This window comes from Gnatocerus cornutus, chromosome 4 (assembly GCF_029298725.1).
Source record: "Gnatocerus cornutus isolate USDA-ARS CGAHR chromosome 4, icGnaCorn1.1, whole genome shotgun sequence".
NCBI classification, from domain to species: domain Eukaryota; kingdom Metazoa; phylum Arthropoda; class Insecta; order Coleoptera; family Tenebrionidae; genus Gnatocerus; species Gnatocerus cornutus.
This window is the reverse complement of record NC_142236.1, coordinates 18,223,802-18,247,500: the sequence shown is the minus strand read 5'-3', so window position 1 is coordinate 18,247,500 and position 23,699 is coordinate 18,223,802. Positions and strand designations below refer to the sequence as shown.

The window sequence follows — 23,699 nt, the reverse complement described above, 5'->3', positions numbered from 1 at the left end:
AGGAAAGGAAGGAAAGGAAGGAAAGGAAGGAAAGGAAGGAAAGGAAGGAAAGGAAGCAAGGAAAGGAAGGAAAAGAAGGGAAGAAAGGAAAGGAAAGAAAGGAGGGAAATGAAGGAACGGAAGGAAAGAAAAAAACCAAAGAGAAGTAAGGAAAGAAAGGAAATGAAGGAATAGAAAAAAAGAAGAGCATGAAAGGATGAAAAAGAAGGAAGAGAAAGAAAAGAAAGAGGGAAAGACAAGGAAGGGAAGGAAGGCAAGGAAGGGAAGGAAGGCAAGGAAGGGAAGGAAGGGAAGGATTGGAAGGAAGGGAAGGATGGGAAGGAAAGGAAGGATGGGAAGGATGGGAAGAAAGGGAAGGATGGAAAGGAAGGTAAGGAAGGGATGGAAAGGAAGGAATGGAAGAAAGGAAAGGAAGGAAGAGAAGGAAGGGAAGGAAGGGAAGGAAGGGAAGGAAGGGAAGGAAGGGAAGGAAGGGAAGGAAGGGAAGGAAGGGAAGGAAGGGAAGGATGGGAAGGATGGGAAGGATGGGAAGGAAGGGAAGGATGGGAAGGATGGGAAGGAAGGGAAGGATGGGAAGGATGGGAAGGAAGGGATGGAAGGGAAGGAAGGGAAGGACGGAAAGGAAAAAAGGAAAGAAGAAAAGGTGAGGAAAAAAAGAAAAAAAGAAAGAAAGAGAAGAAAGAAATAGAAAAGAAAAAAAGAAAGAAAAAAAAACCGTCAAATAAATTATCTCAAAATCAGGAAAGAAGGATAGTAGAATATGAATTGAGTAAAATAATCAAAAACTCTGAAAGATAAAAGATAAATCTGAGAGATTAATGAAAAATGTGGTAAAAAAAATAATAAAGAAGAACAATTAAAAAAATAAAATAAAGAAAACAGATCGAATTGCGGAATTTTGAAAAAAAAATTAAAAAACGAAGCTAAAAACCTACAAATTACTAAACAAAAATTACGTAACGTAAGAGAAAGAGAGAGAGAAAGAAGAAAAAGAAAGTAAGAAACACTAAAAGAAACAAAATTAAATAAAAGGAAGAAGGTATTAGAAAAAAATCTTTGGCGGATAAATAAAATAAAAACGAAAAACGAAAATGAAAAAAACTGAATAGATGAAAAAAGTAGATATTTAAATCAAAGAATATATAAAACTAGACAAAAGTGGAAGAAAAACGACTAGAAATTCTAAAATAAAAGAAATAAGATGTATCCAAAATATAGCTTATCGATGAAGACAAAGATAAAACAAAGACATAAAAACAAATATAAAGATGAGAAATAAACTGACAGACACACATTTATAGGAAACATAAAACAACAATGAAAGAACAACAAAAATATCTAGATTTTGGAAGAAGAAAAGAATTTGAAAGTCTTGTCAGTCAAAAAAATTTGCTGACTAGAAAATCTCGGATAACTGTAAAAAATTTTGTAGCGCGAATTTTAAAACTATCATAATACTAATAATTAATAAAATCTTACCTTCGCTTTCCCAACCAACTGCTCCGCAATGATCTTCGTGCTCTCAAACATGTCTCTTCCCGGTCCCGCCGCCACGCAATATTTCGCCTCGCCGCCACACGTACTCGACGCCACATGACACTCTTCTCCCGTAGTAATACATCTAGCACCCTTTATATTAGGCGACACGTCTCCTAAATTCGTCGAGGCAAAAGCTCCCACAAACCGGCCCTGGAAAATATCCAAATAATGAAAATTTGTTTGCAGCCACCGTGACTAATGATCTAAGTTTTGTGATATATTTTGTGCCGGGAAACGTGTCAAAGTTGTGAAATTACTTTTTCTTACTTGTCCAATCGGGGAGTCCCTATTTTGGCTTTTTTCTAAGAGAGTGGAGGCGTAACCGACGTTGTCGGATGTGATTAGACAATTGGTAAAGTTCATGGAGGTGGGGTGGACGGGGAACCAATTAATTGCGCCGATTAACGTGTTGTTTGAATCGACGAGTTGTAATTGGACCATTTCCTTGTCGACGTTGTGGGCGTATCTTAAAGAAGGCGCGAAATTTTGAAAGTTTCTTCAAGGGACTTACCTGGCGCGCTCTTCCTGAGGGTTCAACATGTACGAAGAAGGACTTCTGTTGATGCTAGCTCCCAGAAGTTCTCCAAAAGTTAGAAAAACTTTACCATCGACCATGTTGTCATGGGCTCTGCTAACACTCTAAAACACTGAAATTAGATGAAAATCGCCAGACCACAGGACCGTACTCTGATAATCCCATCGACCAGCGCATCAAACGATTCTTTCACAAAGCCCATACAGGGCAAATCGTACATGAAATACATCAGAAACCCTCCTGGGGCCCCATGGGTGTGCGTGCCACTCAAAATGAGATTTTTTTCATTATACGTATCGTTGTACAACCCCCTCAAGCGTGCAAGCACCTAAAACGACACTTCCCTTCAATATTTGCGAACAAAAAAGTTGTTTACTCACAGCTTTGTGAATCCCGTCTGACATCATCCCCGCGTCTACGCTGACGAAAACGGCTCGTTTGTGACCGTCGTCAAAAATGAAAGCTCTGGAGAACTGGCGGAGGTGGATTCCACACCCTTTTTGACTGGATTTCGCGTATCCCATCTTAAATAACTGCTAGAGTAATCGGTAAAATACAAACAAAACTTACAAAGGCGATTTCTGCGGCCGGCCCTGTACAATCGGCGCGCCCCACACCGATCCTGTATTGCCCCCAGGCCTGGTGGAGGACCAGTGAAAACACCGAGAGAAAAAAGTAGAGACCCATGCCTGTAATTAGTAGGAACTGCAGCGTTTTTAGTTGCACAATGGGTTGAGTAGCCGTTGTTTTCGTACCCTTATTTCAATTCGCCCTGTAGCGAGTAATTTTATGCACATCCGGACGAAAATATTGGTTTTGGTGACAGATGCTCAGGTACTGGAACTAGCTTTTATCCTAACACAAACACGATGACATCATAAATTTTTCTGAGCTTATGGAAATGTAGTCTTTTACATTTTTTATTTCCCTAATGTATCAATATATTATAGGGTTTGTCGATATCGTGAAAAAATACGTTTCAATTTCTCCAGCGTAGCGTAATAAAAGGAGAGGGTAATAAACAGGTCGAAGAAGGGAACGTAAAGTCCATTTTTTTTAAGCAATTGTCAATGTCAAAATTCCTTCAAAGACCAAACTGTACCACTCTAAAACATGTTGTTTCGGAACACCCGTTTATTAAAATCTCCCTAGATCAAGTTTGAGGTTATGGCGAGTGGTCGGAAATTTTCGAATGTCAGAAAAGCTGCAGTTGAAACCAATTTTGTACAAATCGACAAGAAATCCAATTGTTCGATCACAGACGATCACGTCTCATGGGCAATACTTCACTGTTATGATCAAACAGAAGTGATTAACAAACTCGGGGTTAAAAGTTCAATACTAAATTTATTCCCAAAACTATTCACAATAATATACGCAATTATAATTGATTTGACTACTGAGATTCTAAACCATTTGTTCACATTATGCTAATTATGTTACAACAGTATGTTTGGTTACCGCTGACCAAGTGACCCGGTCTGCTGTGACATTTGCTGAATTACTTGGCCCTCATGGATTACCAAAAATCTTCTGTTTAACTCATGGTTAAACATCTTGGGGGGCGGCATCTTTGGTAGGGACTTGATCGTCCAGGCGCAGTGGTTGCAGCTCTATTGCCTCGTTGTTAGTGTTCCTCTTTGGTATTTTTGAAACTTTCCGACAATTTATCAGTTTTTGTACCACCCAAAAACCTACAACAACTATAATTACTAAGTACTACTCCGTTTGTTGTTGGCTGATGTTCCTCTAGTTGGCTTCAAGTTCTTCTTTAATTTGAGTTTCCGATTCTTGAAGATCTTACAAATTGTCGGTGGCGTCTATGAGGTTGAGAATGCGGTTTCAGATGTTTTCAAATTTACCACCACTCACATTTTTTGGGAGGGTCGTCTTTTCTGGTTTTTCAAAAGTCACTACCCGAACAATTCCATCATCATCTGGATACGCTTCTTTGATTCTTGCAATTGGTCATTTGCTGGGATTTATGTTGTCTTCTTTTATGATAACCAAATCTCCATTGTTCATGTGTTCTTGTTCTGTTTTTATTTGTAGCGCTGCTGCAGCAATTCAAATATTCCGATGACCAAATTTTCTAAAAGTACCGTTTCATTTTCGGCACCAACTTTCATCACTCCGATAAATTCCAATCTTCTTAGTCACATATTGGACTTGGTGGGGTGATCAACCCCAATCAGAATGTGTGCTGGAGTTAAGACAGCAATTGGGTACAACAGATTCGAGTTTAGGCAGGCCTCTATTTGCGTTGTTAAAGTGCTTATGGGCCGATTGCGGCCTGAGTGCAGTGAATACATCACCCTCCCCCTTAATACCATACCATTAAAGTGCTTAGTTCTTCATAAGTTAGTGTTGAATATCCAATCATTCTCTTAAGATGGTACTTTATAGATTTGACACCAGCTTCCCAAATTCCCCCGAATTGAGGAGCAACTGGTGTTGAGTTCCAACCGTTCGTCTTTATCTTCATCTTGAACGTTGGATCTTTGTGTCATCATTCGTACTTCATCTTCTAACATTCTGTTTGTCCCGACGAAGGTTGTGCCATTATCACTATAGATATGCGCACACTGTCTTCTTTTGAAGATATGCTGCCAAAAATGTTTCTGAAGTCATGTCACTTAAGATTTCCAAATAGCATCGGAAAACATTTTGAGGGCCTCGCCGGGGCAGGTACAAGTCCGTTCTTGACCTTCCCAGCACATCTGGGTAGTCATAAAATGGTAATTCTTCAATGTTTGCAAAAACCCTGTTCTAAAATTATTTAGATCTTATTTTGCTGTGCTCTGATGGTAAAAGAAACGTATAAATACTGTGGTGCGTTTATGGCTGTAACTTTTTAAACAGTTTTCACCAAACTGACCGCAAGACCCTATAAACATAATCACCCTCAATCAAGTGGTGGGTCTTGTCTGATGACCAGAATTGATCCCCAATAAATTACAGCCTTTTTGTTGATTCAAATTTACTGGAGTTATAGAAAAAATATTTGGAAATAAAGTTGGACATACAGAATCCGCCAACACTAGTGTCCCGGCCTAAAATCGCCATTAATTATGAAGCTATAAAAAAATTTTTTTTGCACATGAAGAGGAAACGAAGCGCTACAAACTGATGTGATCAGTTTTACTCTTGTGTTAATCATATGTGAAATAAACGCAAAAAACTACGGTTTTCAATTGTGGAGGTTTGTGAAATCAACCGCTTATTTAATTTTTTCCGATATAAATGTGTTAAAAATATCTCAGTTGTCATTTTAGATTTATTGCAAATTGAATTCAAAATTTGAGGAAAAAATGCTGTTTTATCAAGTTAGTTTCCAATTTCATCACGTCAAAATTGGGAACTACGTTTACACCCATCTGTCAACTTTTTGTGTCACAAATGACATCTATTCTTTGGTTCGTTTCAGATTGTAACAAAAGTCTTACTTGGTGAAATTCTCGCTTTGTCGATGTTAATTAACAATTTTTGGTGTCCAAAAAGTGCAACATGCCCGAGTTAATTAAAATTGACTTTCATACGAGTGAATGAAGTGACTTATGAAAAATTGGTGTAAACGTAGTTTGCCACTGCGCCGTCGTTATTTTGAAAACTATCTTGATAAAACGGCGTTTTTTTCGCACATTTTAAACACAATTTGCAGTAGTTTCAAAATAAAAACTCAAATATTTGTATGACAGTTATGTTGAAAAAAAATTGAATTCGCGAGTATTTCCACAAAAACTCAAAAATCTCTAAAAATTATACTTCATAGGCGTCGCGACGCTAAACTAACAGTGATAAAAAACAAATTTTTGCGCCAGCTTCTAAAGCTTAGTCAACTATGAGCGTATGCAAATTTTCAAAATTTTATGTGTAAAATCAAAGACGATTTTGGGGGTGGACACAAGTGTTGCCGGACCTGTATAACATTATGTTAAAGTGACATAAGTAAGTTGCAAGTTTAATTAATTTCAATTAAATTATTGCGTTAAACCGGCCTATACTTAGTTACTTACTATTGATCAGAATTAAAAATCGATTGTTCTAAAATTTACTTTTTAAGCAATGAAAGTGAATTGTATAAAGAGAAATGAACGTTAGAACAATCAATAATTTTAAGAAATAAATTAATTTTAAAAATTACATCTTTAATTAAAATTAACATTTAATTCCAACAAATGTCGGCAATCAAACTTAAATGCAAGATTAATTTAATTGCAATCAACTCATTGATTCTAAATTTCTTTCAATGGTCTTCAAATCATGTTGTTTAGTCGACTCAACCGCATGAGTTTTCAAGTGAGTTGTAAATAAAATTTGGTTGTCTGACGCACCCTTGTACAAAAACTGACCGCTCAGATCTCAAGCAGACCAACCCAAAAGTTCTAGGGGTAAAATGTATTGTTGGGTGCATATTATATTCATACCCAAAGTCCCTATATCTATAGGTCTGAGCGAGTCTACTAATCGCGTTTCCATGTTGATGACGTCAAAACGGTTCGCTTTTTGGCGCGAAGTTTGAATACAATTGTCAGCAAGCAAACTGCAGTACACCGGTGTATTTTTGCGTGAATGTATTTTCACTTTTAACACTCAATTCAGTCATAAACTAATTAGAACAAACAAGCCTTTTTTAAGGTTTCATGACGAGCACAAGTGGGGTCCCCAATCGCTGCTTGACCCAAGTGTCTCTAATGAGAATAGTAATTCGCACTTGGCTAATCAGTATCAAAATGCTTTCAAATCTAAGATCGGACGCTGCACTGTCAGAAAAGTTTGGTCTTACCTCACCATTTTCTTCCACAACTACGTGGGGAACACCAAGAAAACCTCAAGATTTCGCACATTTTAAAATGGTCTGCCATATAGCAATTTCTGCCAGGAAAGGGTGAGGAACACAAAACTTTTTGACAATACAACTTCCGATCTTTCAATGAATAAAGTTTTTGTCATTGAATTATTTGTGTCCCAGGACTGAGTGTCTTAAGATCCTAGGATATTTCTGATGTGTTTTTCTTCAAATAGGAGGTAAATACGATGATAATAAGCAGGCATAAGAGCCAAAAAGAAACTGAAATTTTTTTTGGGTAGAGGACCAATCATACAAATGCGCCACTGCTCTCTGTAGGAACCCTGTCGAATTATGTAACCCTGTCCACTTATATAAACTTTGAATTTTAAATTTGAAAAAAAGAAGAATTCGTAGCGCAAGCGCGTTTACGACAAAATGGTTGACGTACAACTGACAATTGACTTTTTACATTGCCAACCTAATACACATAAAATAACTAGTGACTCATTTTACCAACATGACAACACTTTGACAATTCTTTTTAAGAAAAAATGGACTTTACAAATGACTTATTTAACTGTCAAAAGTGTTCTTTAAAAACTAAACAAATAAGAAATTTGTGCTAAAATGTAAAACGAATTTCTTTAAAGCGTAAAATATCTAATCAGCACGTGTTATACGTACAGGGTGTACTCAAATAAAGTGCAAAGATTTTAACCCCAATATCAGGCAAAGCAGTTTGACATAATAGCCAAATTGTCCGTCCCAAAACGTCACCGTTTCCGAGAAAAAAAAAGATTAAAATTTTCTGCAGAAACTCGTGGGCGCCACTGAGGTCTTTTAGGGTAGGTCAGTTCAGTATCAAGTTCAGTTTAAACCATCAAAAAGTTGAGAATAAAAACGCTAATAAACTAGTGGCAAAAAATGACTGGTAGAGAAATTGAGGTGGTAGAGAAAATGTGGGTTTTACAGTGCCAAATTGTTCAATTTTAGATTATTTTAAGTTAGATTTTTTAATTCTTTGTCAGTGGTTTCTTTAGAAGTGTTGTGATTAACCTAAAGTTTTAAAAATTGTTTTCTCTACGGATTAAACTGAATTGGATCGTCCAATCAAGGGCATTTGAGCATTTTTCGTAACTATTTCAGGTAATTTTGTTATTATTTCGTTTTTAATTAAAATTTCAGTTTCATCCACAAAGCCAATCGAAAAAAAAAAACTTATGTATAGCCCTTTTAGGAGCCCAATTTATTTCAAACAAATTAATTTTTTGCGAAAAACCTTCAAATGTGGTATTTAAAATAAATAAAGTGTATATACTAAATGTCATAATTTTTTAAAAATTATATATATTTTGTAAAATTGTGTGTAGAGTACCAAAATTGCTAACAGAGTGCAATGGTGTGACGTCACAGAAAGCGCTAACTTTTAAGGCCATGTTAAACGTTTCTCCCAACTCAGTTTTCAGATCTTGTCATATACCTGTCAAGAAGTGCGGGACTCGGACATTTTATAACAGTCTCGTTATCTGTTTGGGTAGACACAATAGTTGAGGGATAGAACGGTTTTGGGCGTAAAAATTTACAACGGGTTAATTTCAAAGCACATTTCTCTTGTGATCCGAAAGTATGGTATTAGACACTGTTTGCAATGTCCACTCCTAACTTTTCAGCAGCAACAAAAATATTTTTTTTTTTAAATCCCACAAAATTGCTAAACGGCACATGAATTTTCCTAAGAAGAAAGTTGTAAATTTTACCTGGAAACCAAATTTGAAACTGTATAAATTAAATCGATATTATGACTCGATAATACTCCAAGATATTTTTGGACGATTAAAATTACGGTAGTCTCCCGGTATCCGCGGGGGTTCGGGTCCAAGCCTAACCGCTGATAAGAAAGAGGTCTGAGTGAAAATTTCCTTTTTATTGCTTTTCGTGTAAAAGTGATAAGACTCCGAAGTTGACCTATCAAAATTCGAAAAATAATTAAAGATCTGACTGCAAACATAGTGGTTTGGTTTTGACAAAAAGCGAGAATGCCAAACAACTGTCACATTAGTAAATGGCGGCACAAATGTACTTGATGCTGAATATTTAATTCGAAAAATATATCGTATACGAAATTATAAAACCATTCAAATTGTCCTTTGTTCCGATCTAGACCAAGATATAAACACTGTAACAAGAAATTAATGATTTATTCTAATCTCAGGACCATTGCAAAACTATTCAGCTGTAAATCATGGCAACATTGAAGTGTTGGTTGCCGACTTTTTTAAAATTGGGGATCATTTTTACATTACATTTTATTTTTTTCTAAAGAAACTTTTCATGTGGGGAAAAAACCAAGGAGTTTCCCGGATGTAGAATAAAATTCCTTATCTATCGAGTCGTAGTTCAAGCAAAAATTCCTAAAACTGTGCCCGTAAAACGACATGGCGTTTTTTAGTTTTTATTTTTTTTAAATAAATTTATAAGAACATTTTGAAAATCAAGGAGTTTCCCGTGTACATTTCGATGTCCTCTACACGTACAAAAAAAAATCAAATCTCCAACTCTTAATTTGTGGCCGTAAAAAGTAATGGCGTTTTGCGCTATTTCCTATGTACTTCGGCCGTGGTAGGAGAGAGCCTTAATGTACCCGGGAAACTCTTTGATTTTTAAAAATTTCTTATAAATTTATTTAAAAAAAATGAAAACTGAAAAAACGCCATGTCGTTTTACGGGCGCAGTTTTAGGGATTTTTGCTTGAACTACGACTCGATAGATGAGGAATCTGATTCTACATCCGGGAAACTCCTTGATATTTTCCCCACATGAATAGTTTCTTAAGAAAAAAATAAAATGTAATGTAAAAATTATTCTCAATTTTCTAAAAATCGGCAACCAACACTTCAATGTTCCCATGATTTACAGCCCCTCACAACAGGGGGTCTCAAATCCTAATCACGGTGCGACGACTACAGCTCGACCGACCGGCGATTGACCATTGGGACCCCAAATTTATACCTATTTCCTACCAAGAATTGAAGACTGCCGCATCTGAATATAACATTTTAACCCTCATGCAAGATTTCTAAAAATTAATTTTAATACATTTTGTTGACATTTTAATAATTAGATTAAAGATTGCAAATGATTTTCAATCGATAATATAATTAAAAAGTCACTGTTCAGTTTTATTCTCAGTTGAGTGTAGTATTTTAAGTTTAGATTTAGTGCAATCAAACTCATCTTTGTTAACAAAAAATTCGCTTTTGACTCTTGAAGTAGATCTCAATTAATAACTTGCATTACAACATTGCATTTAAACAGTCTATTGTATATAGGACAACGGCTTATTTGCATTTCATACATTGATTGTTATGCATTTTATTGCAACTTTGACCATTTGGTCTTTTGCCGCAAGCAGGGTGGAATATTCTCTCAAATAGCCATAAGATCAAAAAGGTCAGCACCGAGTTGACTCCCATACATGACCGTCAGGTTAAAACAAAAAAATTAGACGATTGAAAGCTTTTTAGCGCTCCCGTAACTATTTGATTTTTAGATACCAGCATAGCTCTATATTGTTACTTCTGTGTTTTGACAATTTCCCCAAATTTGTTAAAATAATTATCCAAAACATGATTTTACATTTTCAATGATTTCTGTATGCATATCTCAAATTGTGCTACTTTAGCAACTTTTTAAACTTTTCCAAAATGATGAAAACATTCATTGATGTGGACATTTGTTCTCAACTTTTGAAATATTTAGTTATGTCAAGATATGTTATTTTTAATGTTTCGTGATGCTTATAAAATGTATAGTTGTTTTGACGTCCACGTATAAAAAGTAAAAACAAATTAGTGTTAAAATTTAATACACCAGTATTACTTAGAATCCTTCTAGATCGATGGATATCTTTCATAATTTTGAAACTCACGTTAATACAAGTAGCTAGTGGCAAAAGTACAACTACACAAATTTTACTAGCTATTTGTGTATTAAGAGCGTAAAAATTTACATTGCCGACTGAAAGAGACAAAAAGTCTAAAGTTGCGCGGCAACCTCTCGAAAACGGCAATTAGAATTTGTGCTCGAAATACACACAATATCTTTTCTACAATCTTGGATCTTTTTTTATTAAAAACAACTTCTACATCTAATTTTTAGATTTTTAAGACCCAACCGCACACCACCTTCTATGTTGCCATGGAAAAAATACCTATGGCATAAGCGATTTATCGAAAAAAAAATCGTGATCAAGTGTTTTTTCAATTTTATAAAAAAAATTGTAGCTCTAGAACATATGTATTCTTTACCTACCTGTAATATTTTGTGTTATTCGGAAGTACCCAAATATCCGTTTTAAAATTTGATAGAACTGATTTTATTAAATACCCGCGGATGCGTTGAAACACATGAAATGACAAGATGAACTAATATCTAAATCTAATTTATTTAAATTTATTATCAATTAAAACACTGCGTGACAAAATTTTAGTAGCCAAAAAACTGTTATGTTCTATAGGTAACCCACCTTTTGAAAAAACATATGCCGTTAACCGCAAGTCACCACCAAATTTTATATTTAATTTTAAAAGTAAAATTTTATGACTTTGTAAGTTTTAAACATTTTTGTTTACAAAATAAATGTGTTTACATTATCAAATACAATCAATTTCAAATTACTTTAATAAAATCGAATTTTGTAATAAAGAGTAAAAAAATCGTATCAAAGTTGGCGGCTAAACAAGTTATGATTTGCATATAATTTTTTGAAATTTTAGTATTTTATATGTATTTTAAATATTGATAACCATTCCATAAGATTAAAATCATAAGTAAAATAGAAAAAGAATCTCTTTTCTATGTTTTTTTTAACTACTTATGTTAAAAATTGACGTAACAAAAAGAACGTGAAGGTTATTAAGTAAGGATGTCCTTTTGGTATGTACTTTGTTTACATTACATAACACATTCAAAATTAATTTGAATTTGTTGCACAGTGTAATTTTGAAAATAAAATTGTGATGGTACACATTTTTTACTTGAAATATAAAGTTTATTAGATGATGCCCATCATTTATTATTTCTCTTTATTATTCCTTTATTATTTTCGAGGGACATAATATTTCGAAATCGGGAAAACGTTCGAAACAAACTCCAAAGCCAGGCAAATTCATCTGCCTGGTTTATTGCTAAACTTTTGTAGAAAATATGCTAATTTTACAGACGATTTTCACCCTTATGGATGATTGGCATGTGTCAAATGGTTAGTATGGTGGGTTGCATATTTTTCAAAACACGAATTTTAGTTGAGGGGTAGAACACCCTTAAAAGTAAATACGATTTTGGGGGTGGACACAAGTGTTGCCGAACCCTGTATAAATATGTAAGGAATGAAAACGCCTATCCCATTTTCTGGAACCTTTTTACTTTTAGTTTTGTAAGAAAGGAACCATTTTTAGAGTTTAGATTGCAATTTCCGAAATAAGATCGGTCTGTCATTCAAGGTCCTACGGCGACCAATGAGAGACAGCGGAGAAATTAAAATAGCTAATAGCGTAACAAAGCTAGATACGGTACACAGAATGCTCACAACCGTATTGCTGGTTGTCTATTCAGAAACCAAATCAAAAGGTTTATTTTTGTTTAAAATTCTTTAAAATACCTAATGGTGGCATAAAGGACCCTAGCAGCAACCACTGAAATAGTCTGTACGGCCGACAAAAGCTTAAATACTCTATTCAAAACCACCATTTAACATTTGACAGATGAAAGAGTTAAGAAGAAAACGAAGTGCGCGAACGCATTGCACTGAATTTTTTAATTCATTGTTTTTTTTGAAATATTTTACATTATATTTTAATTTATATGTCTTTTAGAAAGACAATGTATACAGGTTTAGCAGTCACAGGTCCAAGTTTCTTAAATATTTTAAATAAAAGCACAATTTGCCAGCAAAAAGATGCTTGGATATTTTGATCTTTAAAGACATTATACATAAGGTTTAGTTTTAAACCAGCTTTTTTAAGTAAGTGACGTCACCATTTTTGAACTATTATGGTTTTCTATTGCTCATTCTAGCACTCAAATTAGCTATTAGTTATGACCTTTTGCAAAAATTTGTATTTTGAAAGCCTCAAAACTTTCTTTTTGTTCTCAAATTGTAAAACGCGACAGTCTGAACTTTGGAATTTTGATTTTTTTAATTTTGACTGTCAACTTTTGAGTCAAAATAAGCGCTAAAATTTCAAAAAAATATGTAAATTGACCTTAAAAACTGTAATTTTTGACATTTCTGAAGATCCAGCCTTGACACATAGATGGCGCCACTTTTGAGTCAAAATAAGCGCTAAAATTTAAAAAAATATATGTAAATTTACCTTAAAACCTGTAATTTTTGACATTTCTGAAGTTCCAGACTTGACACATAGATGGCGCCACTTTAGAGTGAAAATAAGCGCTAAAATTCAAAATAAATATGTAAATAACGTTAAAACCTGTAATTTTTGACATTTTTGAAGTTGCAGGCTTGACACATAAATGGCGCCACTTTTGTGTCAGATCAGGTCTCGTTGACTTGTAACTCTAATTAGTTGTCAAAAAAACAAAATTTTCAGTTTTAGAACCCTAACTATCACTAACCATATTTGTGCTAAATTCAAAATTTTCGAAGAGAATGGCTAATTGTCTATTAAGAGCGCTAAGATTCGCATTGCCGATTAAGAGAGACAGTTGCCGCGCGACTTTAGGAGGGCGGGCACCTCTCGAAATCAGGAATGTGAATTTGCGCTCGAAATAGACAGATTATTTTTTCTACAATTTAAATTTTTAAAATGTGTAGTTTAAAGTTGAACCTAAAATTCACAAATTTCTATTAAATTTAGCTACTCTGATATTAGCAAGACTAACAATGAAATTTTGAAATGCTACTACATTGTGCCAAATTTAAAAATTTGAGAATAAAAAAAACGTAAAAAATTTTCAAATTTTTTTAGAAAAAACCTTTTGCAATTTACTGTTGGAATTTGAGGTTTGATTTACTGTTTGAATTTAAGGTTTCATTGCCAAAACAGTAAATAACACTTCTTTAAAATTAAAACAATTTAGAATGAGAAATGGAAATTTTGAAAATGTTCATTCTCAGACTAATAGAAAATTTCAAGTTTTCAAAATTTTAAACTCATAATTTTGTAAGATGTTAAAACTTTGAGTCTAATTCTCTTTTAAACGGTTAGTTATTGTGTCAAATTGCCTATAAGAATTAAAATTTGTTTTATTTAGATCCAAAGTTCACCGATTTCATAATTTTTACAATGTTTGAGGTACCAAAATTGCTTTTGTGCATAAAACGTTGTAAGCTCCTTGGCAGAAAAATCGATTGCGCCCTTGGGCGAATTAAGATCTGAGAAAAAAGTTTGTGGGCGTTTTTAATCACGTTTGTACCATTACTCAACGTGTGAGATACGTTGAATATTAATCACGGGTGCAGTACACAATTTTTTCCAATTTGGTAAAATTCAAAATTTAGTTTGGTAATTAAAACACTTTCTTCCTCAGTGAGTAAAAAAATGACAAAAAATTAAAAAAAATCACAAACCAAAATCATCAAAATTTGTACGATACAATTTGACACTGTAAAACTTACCTTATTTATATATTATAATTTTTTTTCACCAAAATAATCACCACTTCAAACTCAAAATTACTTTTAGCTTTGTATTTATTCTAGTTCTCCTTGTATAAATGTATAAACAATACAGGGTGTATAAAAAAAGTCAGTTCTTTCGCTCTATTTAACAACAATACGAAACGTTCACTAACAAAACATTGCAGTAGACAATCGTGTTGTTATTTTTATGTACACATTGATAATATTTAATTACTGCTTCATTTAGAATAAATAAAGTTGTGAGTGGTTTATTTTAAATAATTTTATAAAATCCATTTGGCAACAATGTTGAGTTACACTCAAGGACTTGTTAGCTAGAATTGAACTATTTTTACGTGCTATTCGTCCGAGAAAGTTGACAATGGTTTTGAGTCAGTAAAAAATTTTGTTATTTGAAAATATTGGTGCGTCACTGAAAAAGCCCATGAATAAAGAAAGGTAAACTGAGTCAAACTAGACCTAACATTTAACGTCGCGTTTTTCTGCGCAAAAGTCGACAAAAATGCCTCTTTTTCTGTGTGCCCTCAAAAAATAGAAAACGTCAAAAATAATTGACAGTTTTGATTAATATGTTTTTATATTGCCGTGGATAACATTTTGTTTGATAACATTTGCACTTTTGATTTTAAAAATCTCACGATTTTGTAGTTTTTCTTGAGTGGAAAATTATTTTCTTTTTTCGAAAAAAATTTCATGACTTCATGTCAACCATTTGCGGTCGATATCTCGCTCATTTTTGGAATAAACTAGTGTTATTGAAGCTCCGGACAAAATCGACGGACAAGTAACTATGTTATTGCCAATTAAAGTTTCGGATCCTGAATTTTCAGTTTCAATTTTTAATGCTCAATATTTTCAAACTTACGACAGATAGAAAGAAGTGGTCCGCGGTATCGTTTTTCTCGCAATATCGCTTTTTAGAATTCGCTCTTAAATATGCAAAGTTAGATGGTAAATTTTTTGCGAAAAAAAAAATCCGATCAATCGATAAAAATTTTCTAATTTTTCATTTTTTGGCCGCCACTAATATATTATTTAACCTACCGATCTGAAATTTGGCCAGTTGATAGATTTCAAACCGCTCTTTTGACTTATGTAGAACTCGAAGATATTTAATGACGTTTTTGCTTCGAAAGAGTTCCTTGAAAATCATTCCAAAAATAAACTCTTAAAAAAAGATTACGATCAATGTCTCGTTTATGTGTGAAGCAAACTCAAGTTTTTTGTGCTCATTTAACGCAGAACTAACGCTGAATCCAAAACTGAAGAAATTTTTAACGTACGTTAATAAATCACTGAGTTATGGTTAAATTTTGGGTAGCAGCTAGAGTAGGAAAATAATAACAGAGAAATTTGTACCTTTTTTTTTCTGTTCTCCAAAACCTCCAAATAAAATTTCATTAAATGTGGATTGTACTTTAAGAAATTCTCAATTTGAGAGCAATTTTTAGAATTCAATGTTAATGCGGAATTGCTCAAAAAATTAAATGAAAAACGCGAAATTTCAAATTTCCCACTCGAAATTTTGAAGATCGACATCTCGTTAATTTTTAGAGCAAACTTGCATTATTGGTACTCATTGTACGCAGAATTTTGCGCAAATTCCAAATCCGGGCTCGAAATTCACGAGCGACAACAAATAACCGAATTATGGCCGCTTTAACTTTCAGAAAACTGATTTTTATTTTACAAGTTTGTAATGGTCGATATTTTCAAAACTATAACAGACAAAAAAAAAACGGTTCGCTCCATCGTTTTTCTCGCGCTTTTCTTACTTAAAGTAACCAAAATTTGATGGTCGATTTTTTCGCAAAAAAAATTTTCAACCCAACCGATTTTTTCAATTTTCAGTTTTTTGACCACCACTTGAAAACTATTTGGTCTACCAATCCGAGATTAGGCCAGTTAATACATTTTGAGTCGCTCTTTCGATTGATGTATAACTCAAAGATATTTAACGTCGATTTCGCATTGAAGATCCCTTAAAATATTCTTTAACTCTATACTAAAACGCGTGCAACCTTCTCGCTTCGATCTTGAGATATTCGAGTTCGAAGAGATGTGAATCGGGGAAAGAAACTCCTCCGAAACCGTGCCTTTTTCGCAGCTTTCGCCGCGCTCCAAGCCTCGACGAGTTTCCAAACGAATCCGGAAACGAATTTTCGTCCTCTTCGGCCGTTTGGTTTTCGCGAAATAAATTTTTAAAACTCTGGGTTCGAGTCCTGTGTTTTCTGGAACCTCGCCGTACGTCGGTTTCGTGGGGACAAAACCATGACCATTAAGTCGAGAGACACAGTCATAAACATCTCAAAAGGGTCTGATTTTTTGTACACACAACATGTACGGTAGCGGCTTTTTTTCTCGGCACTTATTTAAATCGGTTCGAGCAACGAAGGAAACATTAGCGGAGATTGATTTATTAATTGAGTTCGGTTTATTTTTAATACAGGATTTCTTTGACCATCAAGGTGTGTTTTCGGTATGTATGCGTAACTTAAACTTGAGCATCTGGATAGTCCGGTCAAAGTAGACATAAAAATATTGACCAAATAACAAAAACTCCGACAGAGCCAAATATTTGTGGAGACCATGGGTACACCAGTAGAAATAAAATGCCAAAAGTCCCCATAGATCCCATGTGTGCTAAAAAAGTTGTTCAAGGTCAAAGGTCAAAATTTTCGGTTTTTTTGATTTTTTCGAAAACGGTAAGTTTTTTCGAAAATATAGTTCAAACAAAAATTGTAGATCATAAAATTATCTACAAAAAAGGTCCTTATACTTTTTTTCCTAAAGATCACCATTCCTAAGATATTTCCGTTCTAAAAGTTTAAAGAGTTACATTCTTGAACAATTGTATGCAACAAATACAATTGTTGTGGTTGGTGAAGATGTTGATTTGTTGATACTTCTTACTTCCCGGACTCCAATTGATACAATTATTTACTTTTTAAAACCTGGGAGGGCTCAACAGCGAACAGAAATGTATTCTTCAAAAAGTTTATCTGCTTATCCAAAATGCCAAAACGATATTTTATTTTTACATGCGATAACCGGCTGCGATACTACATCAGCAATGTTCAGAAGAGGAAAAACATCAGTATTGAAATTATTTGAAAAAAAAGATTTAATTTATTGCGCTAAAGTATTTGAAGAAATTGACTCATCTCCTCAAACGATAATCACAAAAGGAATTCACTTTCTCCTTGCAGTTTATGGAGCTCCAAAGAAAATTAATTGTATTGACAAGTATAGATATTTGACTTTTGTAAAAAATACACGGAACAAAAAACAAGTACAACTATCTTGTCTTCCTCCAACATCGGCTTCTGCTCATCAACACTTGTATCGAGTATACTATCAAGTTCAGACATGGCTAGGCAATCAACTGAACCCCGAAGACTGGGGTTGGAAATTAACAGATAATACTTTGGAACCGATTCAAACTATACTCCCACCTGCTCCAGATAAACTTCTAAATACTATTTTTTGGTATTTAGTATGAACAAATCAACATCTTCACCAACCACAACAATTGTATTAGATGCATTAAATTGTTATTAAGAATGTAACTCTTTAAACTTTTAGAACGGAAATATCTTAGGAATGGTGATCTTTAGGAAAAAAGTATAAGGACCTTTTTTGTAGATAATTTAATGATCTACAATTTGTGTTTGAACTATATTTTCGAAAAAACTTACCGTTTTCGAGAAAAATCATAAAAACCGAAAATTTTGACCTTTGACCTTGAATAACTTTTTTAGCACACATGGGATCTATGGGGACTTTTGGCACTTTATTTCTACTGGTGTACCCATGGTCTCCACAAATATTTGGCTCTGTCGGAGTTTTTGTTATTTGAAATGTCTATTTTGACCGGACTAGGAAGCAAGTTTCGGAACTCCTCTTTACAAGCGCGAATTCATTGTTTAATCACAGATCATCATTTGATGGACAAACATTTGTTGATACTCTGAATAAACAATTTGCATAAATACTAATTATCTAACAGGCTTTTTTTAAGGGCACTTATGCAAAAGTACAACTGATAAATGAAATGGACGCGACGATTATCATTACGACCCGGTCGACTTTTAATCGTAGATATTAGAGAGGCTAAAAATGCGGAAAATCTTTATACAAAAGGAGTAAAAAATAATAAGCGTATCATTTTTCATTAATTTTTCGCATATTGGAATATTTCTTGAAACAGCTACCGATGGAAATTTTATTGCAAGCGTGTGATTTTGGTACGGGGAGAAGTTACAAAAAAAATCATATCTACAAATAAATCCTAACTTATTCTGTTCTGACGATATAAATAAAATTTTCTTTATAATTTAATTCTTAATTCTAAATCGACATCACTGCATTCCTCTTCACACAACTAAAACAACGACCATCACACAGCGACAGTCGCGATAAACAAATATGAACTGGACGAAAACAATAAATTAACAAGGGATTAAGAAGTCCTGATGGTCGTTTTATTGTAGTTTAACAAAAAAAGACTCGGCCAACTTATAATCGTTCTAAAGCAGTAAATAGATATTAGACAAGACTAAAAGTGCAAGAGTGTATGACTTAATAAGATACTTTTTACACAAAAGGAGTACACCATCTGAGTTACGAGTAGTTTTGTTATTTATGAGTATTTATAAGTACCGACTTCCACTCCACACCCTTTGTCACCAGAAAAAAAAAACGACCATCAGACAGGGATAGTCGGATGGCACATTTTACCGATGTTTTTCATCAATAACAAAATCTGCTATTCGGTAAATTGGTACTATTGTGTAGTGAGTACTCCAATTAAGCCTTAAAGTCATGCCGACAACTGTTCAAGCGGAGATAAGAAGAAGGTATATAAGAATTGGATAAATAAGTTAATGTTCACTACAGATGAACCGATAAATAAATATGAATTCGAAGAGAAGAATAAATTTACAAAAATTAAAAATGCGAAATCTCTAAAGAATGGGACCGAATATCCTGATGGTCGTTTTATTGTAGCTTAACAAAATAAAAAATCAGAATCTTGAATACCCCAAAAAGTACGTCTATAATTAAGCAATGTTTAAATACATAAAATATAGTTTTCCTCGAGATAAACGGCACTTATTGAAATCAGTCCGAGCTGTGAAGAAAACAAAATCTGACATGAATTAATGACGGAACCGTACGCTCAATTTACAAAAAAATACGATTTTTCATGCATGTTTCCGATACAAGTATTTGCTTTGAGTGTGGTAAATGAGGTCCCTATTTCGGTAAAAAAAAATGTTTCGAAAGGTAACTGGGGAATTCCATAAAAAATTATCAACAGCATTTTTTCTTCAGAAACTGAGAATTTATTGTGTGATTGCATGAGTTCAAGAAAAAGGGCAAATAAACCTTTTTTAATCACCAGAAAATCAGGGGCAGTTAGACGAAATCACAAAAAATCAGGAGAAAATATTTGAACATCAGGGGCCAATCATTAGAAAATCAGAGGAAATCACGAGGAAATCAGGGTAAATTAGACGAAATTCCAAGAAAATCCGAGAAAGTTAATCGCAAACACAAGGAATTCTAGGAAAGTTTGTCGGATACTGTTTTGGAAAATATTGAACTTCTGGGATTAACCTTCCTAAGTCTTAGGAAATCACTATGAATCAGAGGAATTCGTTACGAAATCAGGGAAACTGACGAAATACAAAAAAAAAACAAAGAAAGTTAGACGAACCAGGGAATGTCAGACTAAATTATAAGGATTCGGGGGAAGTTAGGCGAAATCAAACGGAAATCAGGAGAAATTAGCGAGAAAAAAAAGGAAGTTATGTGTGCCATTTTTGACAAATATTAACCTCTGACAAGTCATGTTATCAGAAAGAAATCATTAGACAGGCAATAAGGGAAAATCATTAAGATATCAATAGGAAATCAGATAATATTACTTGAAAATCAGGAGTTGGACGCGACATCAAAAAAAAATCAGAGGAAGTTTGACGAAATCACACAGAAATCAGGGAAAGTTAGACAAAATCACAAGACAATCAGCGACAAAATCAGGTGAACTCAGCCTCTGGCCAATACCAATTTATGAATGAATAAACTTAAACAAACAGGTCGTTTCCAAACAATGGGTCCCAAAATATAAATTATTGTAGCCCATTTATAATTATTGCTAAAATCTCAAAATTTTTGACTCGACCATTTTTCTGTATAAATATGGCAGCGAAAATCCCGAAAACCCTGTGTGTATAATAATTCTTATTATCGAGGATATTGAAATGCAATATTTATTTGCGAATTAACGAATTTACAGGCGATTTCTGAGTTGGTATCCGCTAAGTCATAAAACAGTTGGGACCCATGACAGACACTCAAACGCAAAACCGACCGTAATAAAAGTTTAGACAAATTTTGTAACTTCAATCATCCCCGTTAACATCATCGCTGCGTCAACATTATATTTATTTATTATTTTTTTATTTCTTCCATTAAATAAAAATTTAGTAAGAGAGCGAACCCTTTTATTCTTCATAATATTTTTTGGACCAGTTTTGAAACTGCTGCTCTATTAACGATGGTGTGTTGTTTTCCTTTTCCAACCCCTGTTATCAAATGTTGTGAAGAAAGATGGCAAACACTTAGCCGAGGGTCGTACCTGTACCACATTCACAAGGAAAAATCGTAAGTTGGATAATTTGGAGGTGATTATTACTGATTATTACAACCCCATTTTATGGCTTAGAGGACACCAACTCAGAAATCGCCTGTATTCATAGAAACTCACCAATTTATATAAATTCGCGAGATTTTTTTCTTGCTATGACGTGGTGCCCAAATGAGAGACTACGCCGTTTGTCTTTTTTTTTTCTTTCATTTTAATAGAATTTGCAATGAGTTCAGAAACCATGAAAGGGGCAGCCTGTCTGATTTATCAAGTTTCTGCGTAGTACTGTTAAATTTTTAATAGCGAAGTCAGTTGGTTCTTTAAACCTTTTATTCTTTTTTTGATTCTAAAATTTTCCTGAAAATCTACATTTTGCCATGCGTTATTGTTTGTATCAGAGTTTCAAAAAACGAAAACCACAAAATATAAAGTTATCTTAAAACTTTCTTTGCTAAATGTTAAATGACAAAATACAATTAACTAGGTGGCTTTCGGAATTCTGTAGAACCCGATTTTTTTGTCAACCTAACTTTTTCGAGGATTTCTTTGTTTCATAGTATAACAAATAAACAATCTCAAATTAAAATCCAACGTCACGGAAAAGCGAGGTTTACGAAAAAAGCGAGATCTACAGAATTCCGAGGGCCACCTAGTTCTTGCACTAAATTTTGTAATTTAGCATAGTAAAAACTGTCACAAAAGTAATTTGTTTTAGCTAAAAATCAATTCTGATTTTTTGTAATTTCCGACAAAGCGTAAGAGATTTATTTTGTCGTTTTATTAGACATTAAATTTTAATTTGCAACCGGTCAACAACAGCAAAATCGCTAAAAATAAAGTCAACAAGAAAAATCAGCGCCAATTTAACTAAGCATCTCACGGAAATTGCCGTTCCACTTATAAGTAAAATTCAATTATAACTCGCATTTGCTACTTGACATTGACATAAATGCACTCTTCTACAGCCATTTTTAATAAAATAAGTCTCCGATAACAGCCAATTAAGAGGAACTTACCTAAAACCCTTCCATGAAACTACGTCAAACTGGAAACACCAAAACACGTCACAAGAATTTTCCGTGGCCCAAAAAATATTCAGATTCCACGCATTTTTACGTAACCGCACAGTGAAAGTCCCTCTTTCCCGAAGCTGTCAAAGTCGTCTAAGTCGTTCCACCATAAATCCAAGCATGTTTACACACGAACTCGAGATAAGACGTCGAGGAAATTTCTGTGATATTTTAGCAGTGATGGACGGAGCCACTGGAATGGTTCAGGTGAGGCGATGGCACCGTCACCGACGTGCCATGAGTCACAACGCACAAAGAAACTCAACACAGACAATGACAGGCAGTTCCGGAAGAATTGCGACGTTGGAAGAATTAATCGGAATCCAATGTCACAATGCGGGTAAAGTTGCCATCAGCTGTTACAGCACGATTTAGTAATTCTTGTTATCGTTTTCATGACCTGAGTGAACTCGAATTCTTCGGGGAAAAAATGGCAACGATTAGGCGGAAAAAGTGCAAGAGGCGCTCTACCATAACTTAATTTCGTGGTAATGAGCTGAATTAGCATGTGAATAATGAAGACGATATTTTGCGGTTATTTGAGCTGAGAGTTGACGAACTCTCGAGGCTTAATTACATCAGATAAAGTTAAGTCTGTTGGAGAAATTGTCTAAGGAATTTACAGAAAGATTAGGGTTTGGGTTGAATGGAACAGGGCGTCGCGTCGCGACGCCGTGCGATGCTGTTATGTTGACTTGATTAGTTGTTAGAGTTCAGAATTTTAGATCAAGAAAAAGAGATTTTCTAGAAGAGCAAAACAACAAAGTTTGCTTTACCAATTTACCAAACTTTGAAAATTTAGGATCAAAATCAGAAATTTTGAAAATTTTAAGGATATTTTAGAAAACGTGTTTTACGGTTGATATGAAAATGTAATGCTGGTAAATTTAAAACCTTACACTGTTTGATATACTTACCAAAACTATCTAAAAACTAATTAAAAAAAAAAAGTAAAAATTTTTGGAAATTGTTCGTTATTTTTTTCTTAATGTTTTTAAAGTTAAAACCATTACAAATTTAAAATAAGCAACTTGACGTTTTTACAATTTCCAGTTCAAATTAACATGCTCAATTCTTTAAAAAATTTTGAAAACGTTCGTTTTTGATCTACCCGAAATGTTCCAAACATTATTTCGGTAGCTTCAAAGCTAAAAAAAATTGAATTAAAAAATCACCGATTTCAGTTCATTAACTCTATGAAATTTTAAAATTTTTGGGCAAAAAAATATCTTAAATTTAAAAGATGTTTTGGAAAACCATGTTTTTTCAGTTAGTATAAACATTTTACAATGTTTGAGATACGTACTAAAATTTCTAACGTCAAAAATGGTTCAAAAAAGACAATTTTTGAAAATACGTACTTAGTACATTTTTTTTAAGCAAGTAGAAATTTTAAAATTTGTGATTTGTACTACTGTTGGTTGATTATCGTATTTACTATATTA

The 23,699-nt window shown here is 33.8% G+C and overlaps 1 protein-coding gene across 1 annotated transcript in view; it reads right to left on the bottom strand.

Annotated features, from left to right (window-relative positions):
• Positions 1-22,588, bottom strand: part of LOC148176517 (pan-ceramidase-like) — a 48,172-nt gene extending 25,584 nt beyond the window's left edge. The window contains exons 1-7 of the mRNA XM_088034338.1: positions 22,201-22,588; positions 2,645-2,763; positions 2,455-2,598; positions 2,226-2,402; positions 2,051-2,178; positions 1,807-2,005; positions 1,480-1,689 (exon numbers count right to left, since the gene is read on the bottom strand). Of these exons, the coding sequence (XP_087890464.1) occupies positions 1,480-1,689; positions 1,807-2,005; positions 2,051-2,178; positions 2,226-2,402; positions 2,455-2,598; positions 2,645-2,761 (975 nt within the window). The 5' untranslated portion in view covers positions 2,762-2,763; positions 22,201-22,588. The remainder of the gene's footprint in view (positions 1-1,479; positions 1,690-1,806; positions 2,006-2,050; positions 2,179-2,225; positions 2,403-2,454; positions 2,599-2,644; positions 2,764-22,200) is intronic.
• Positions 22,589-23,699: the final 1,111 nt, after the last annotated feature.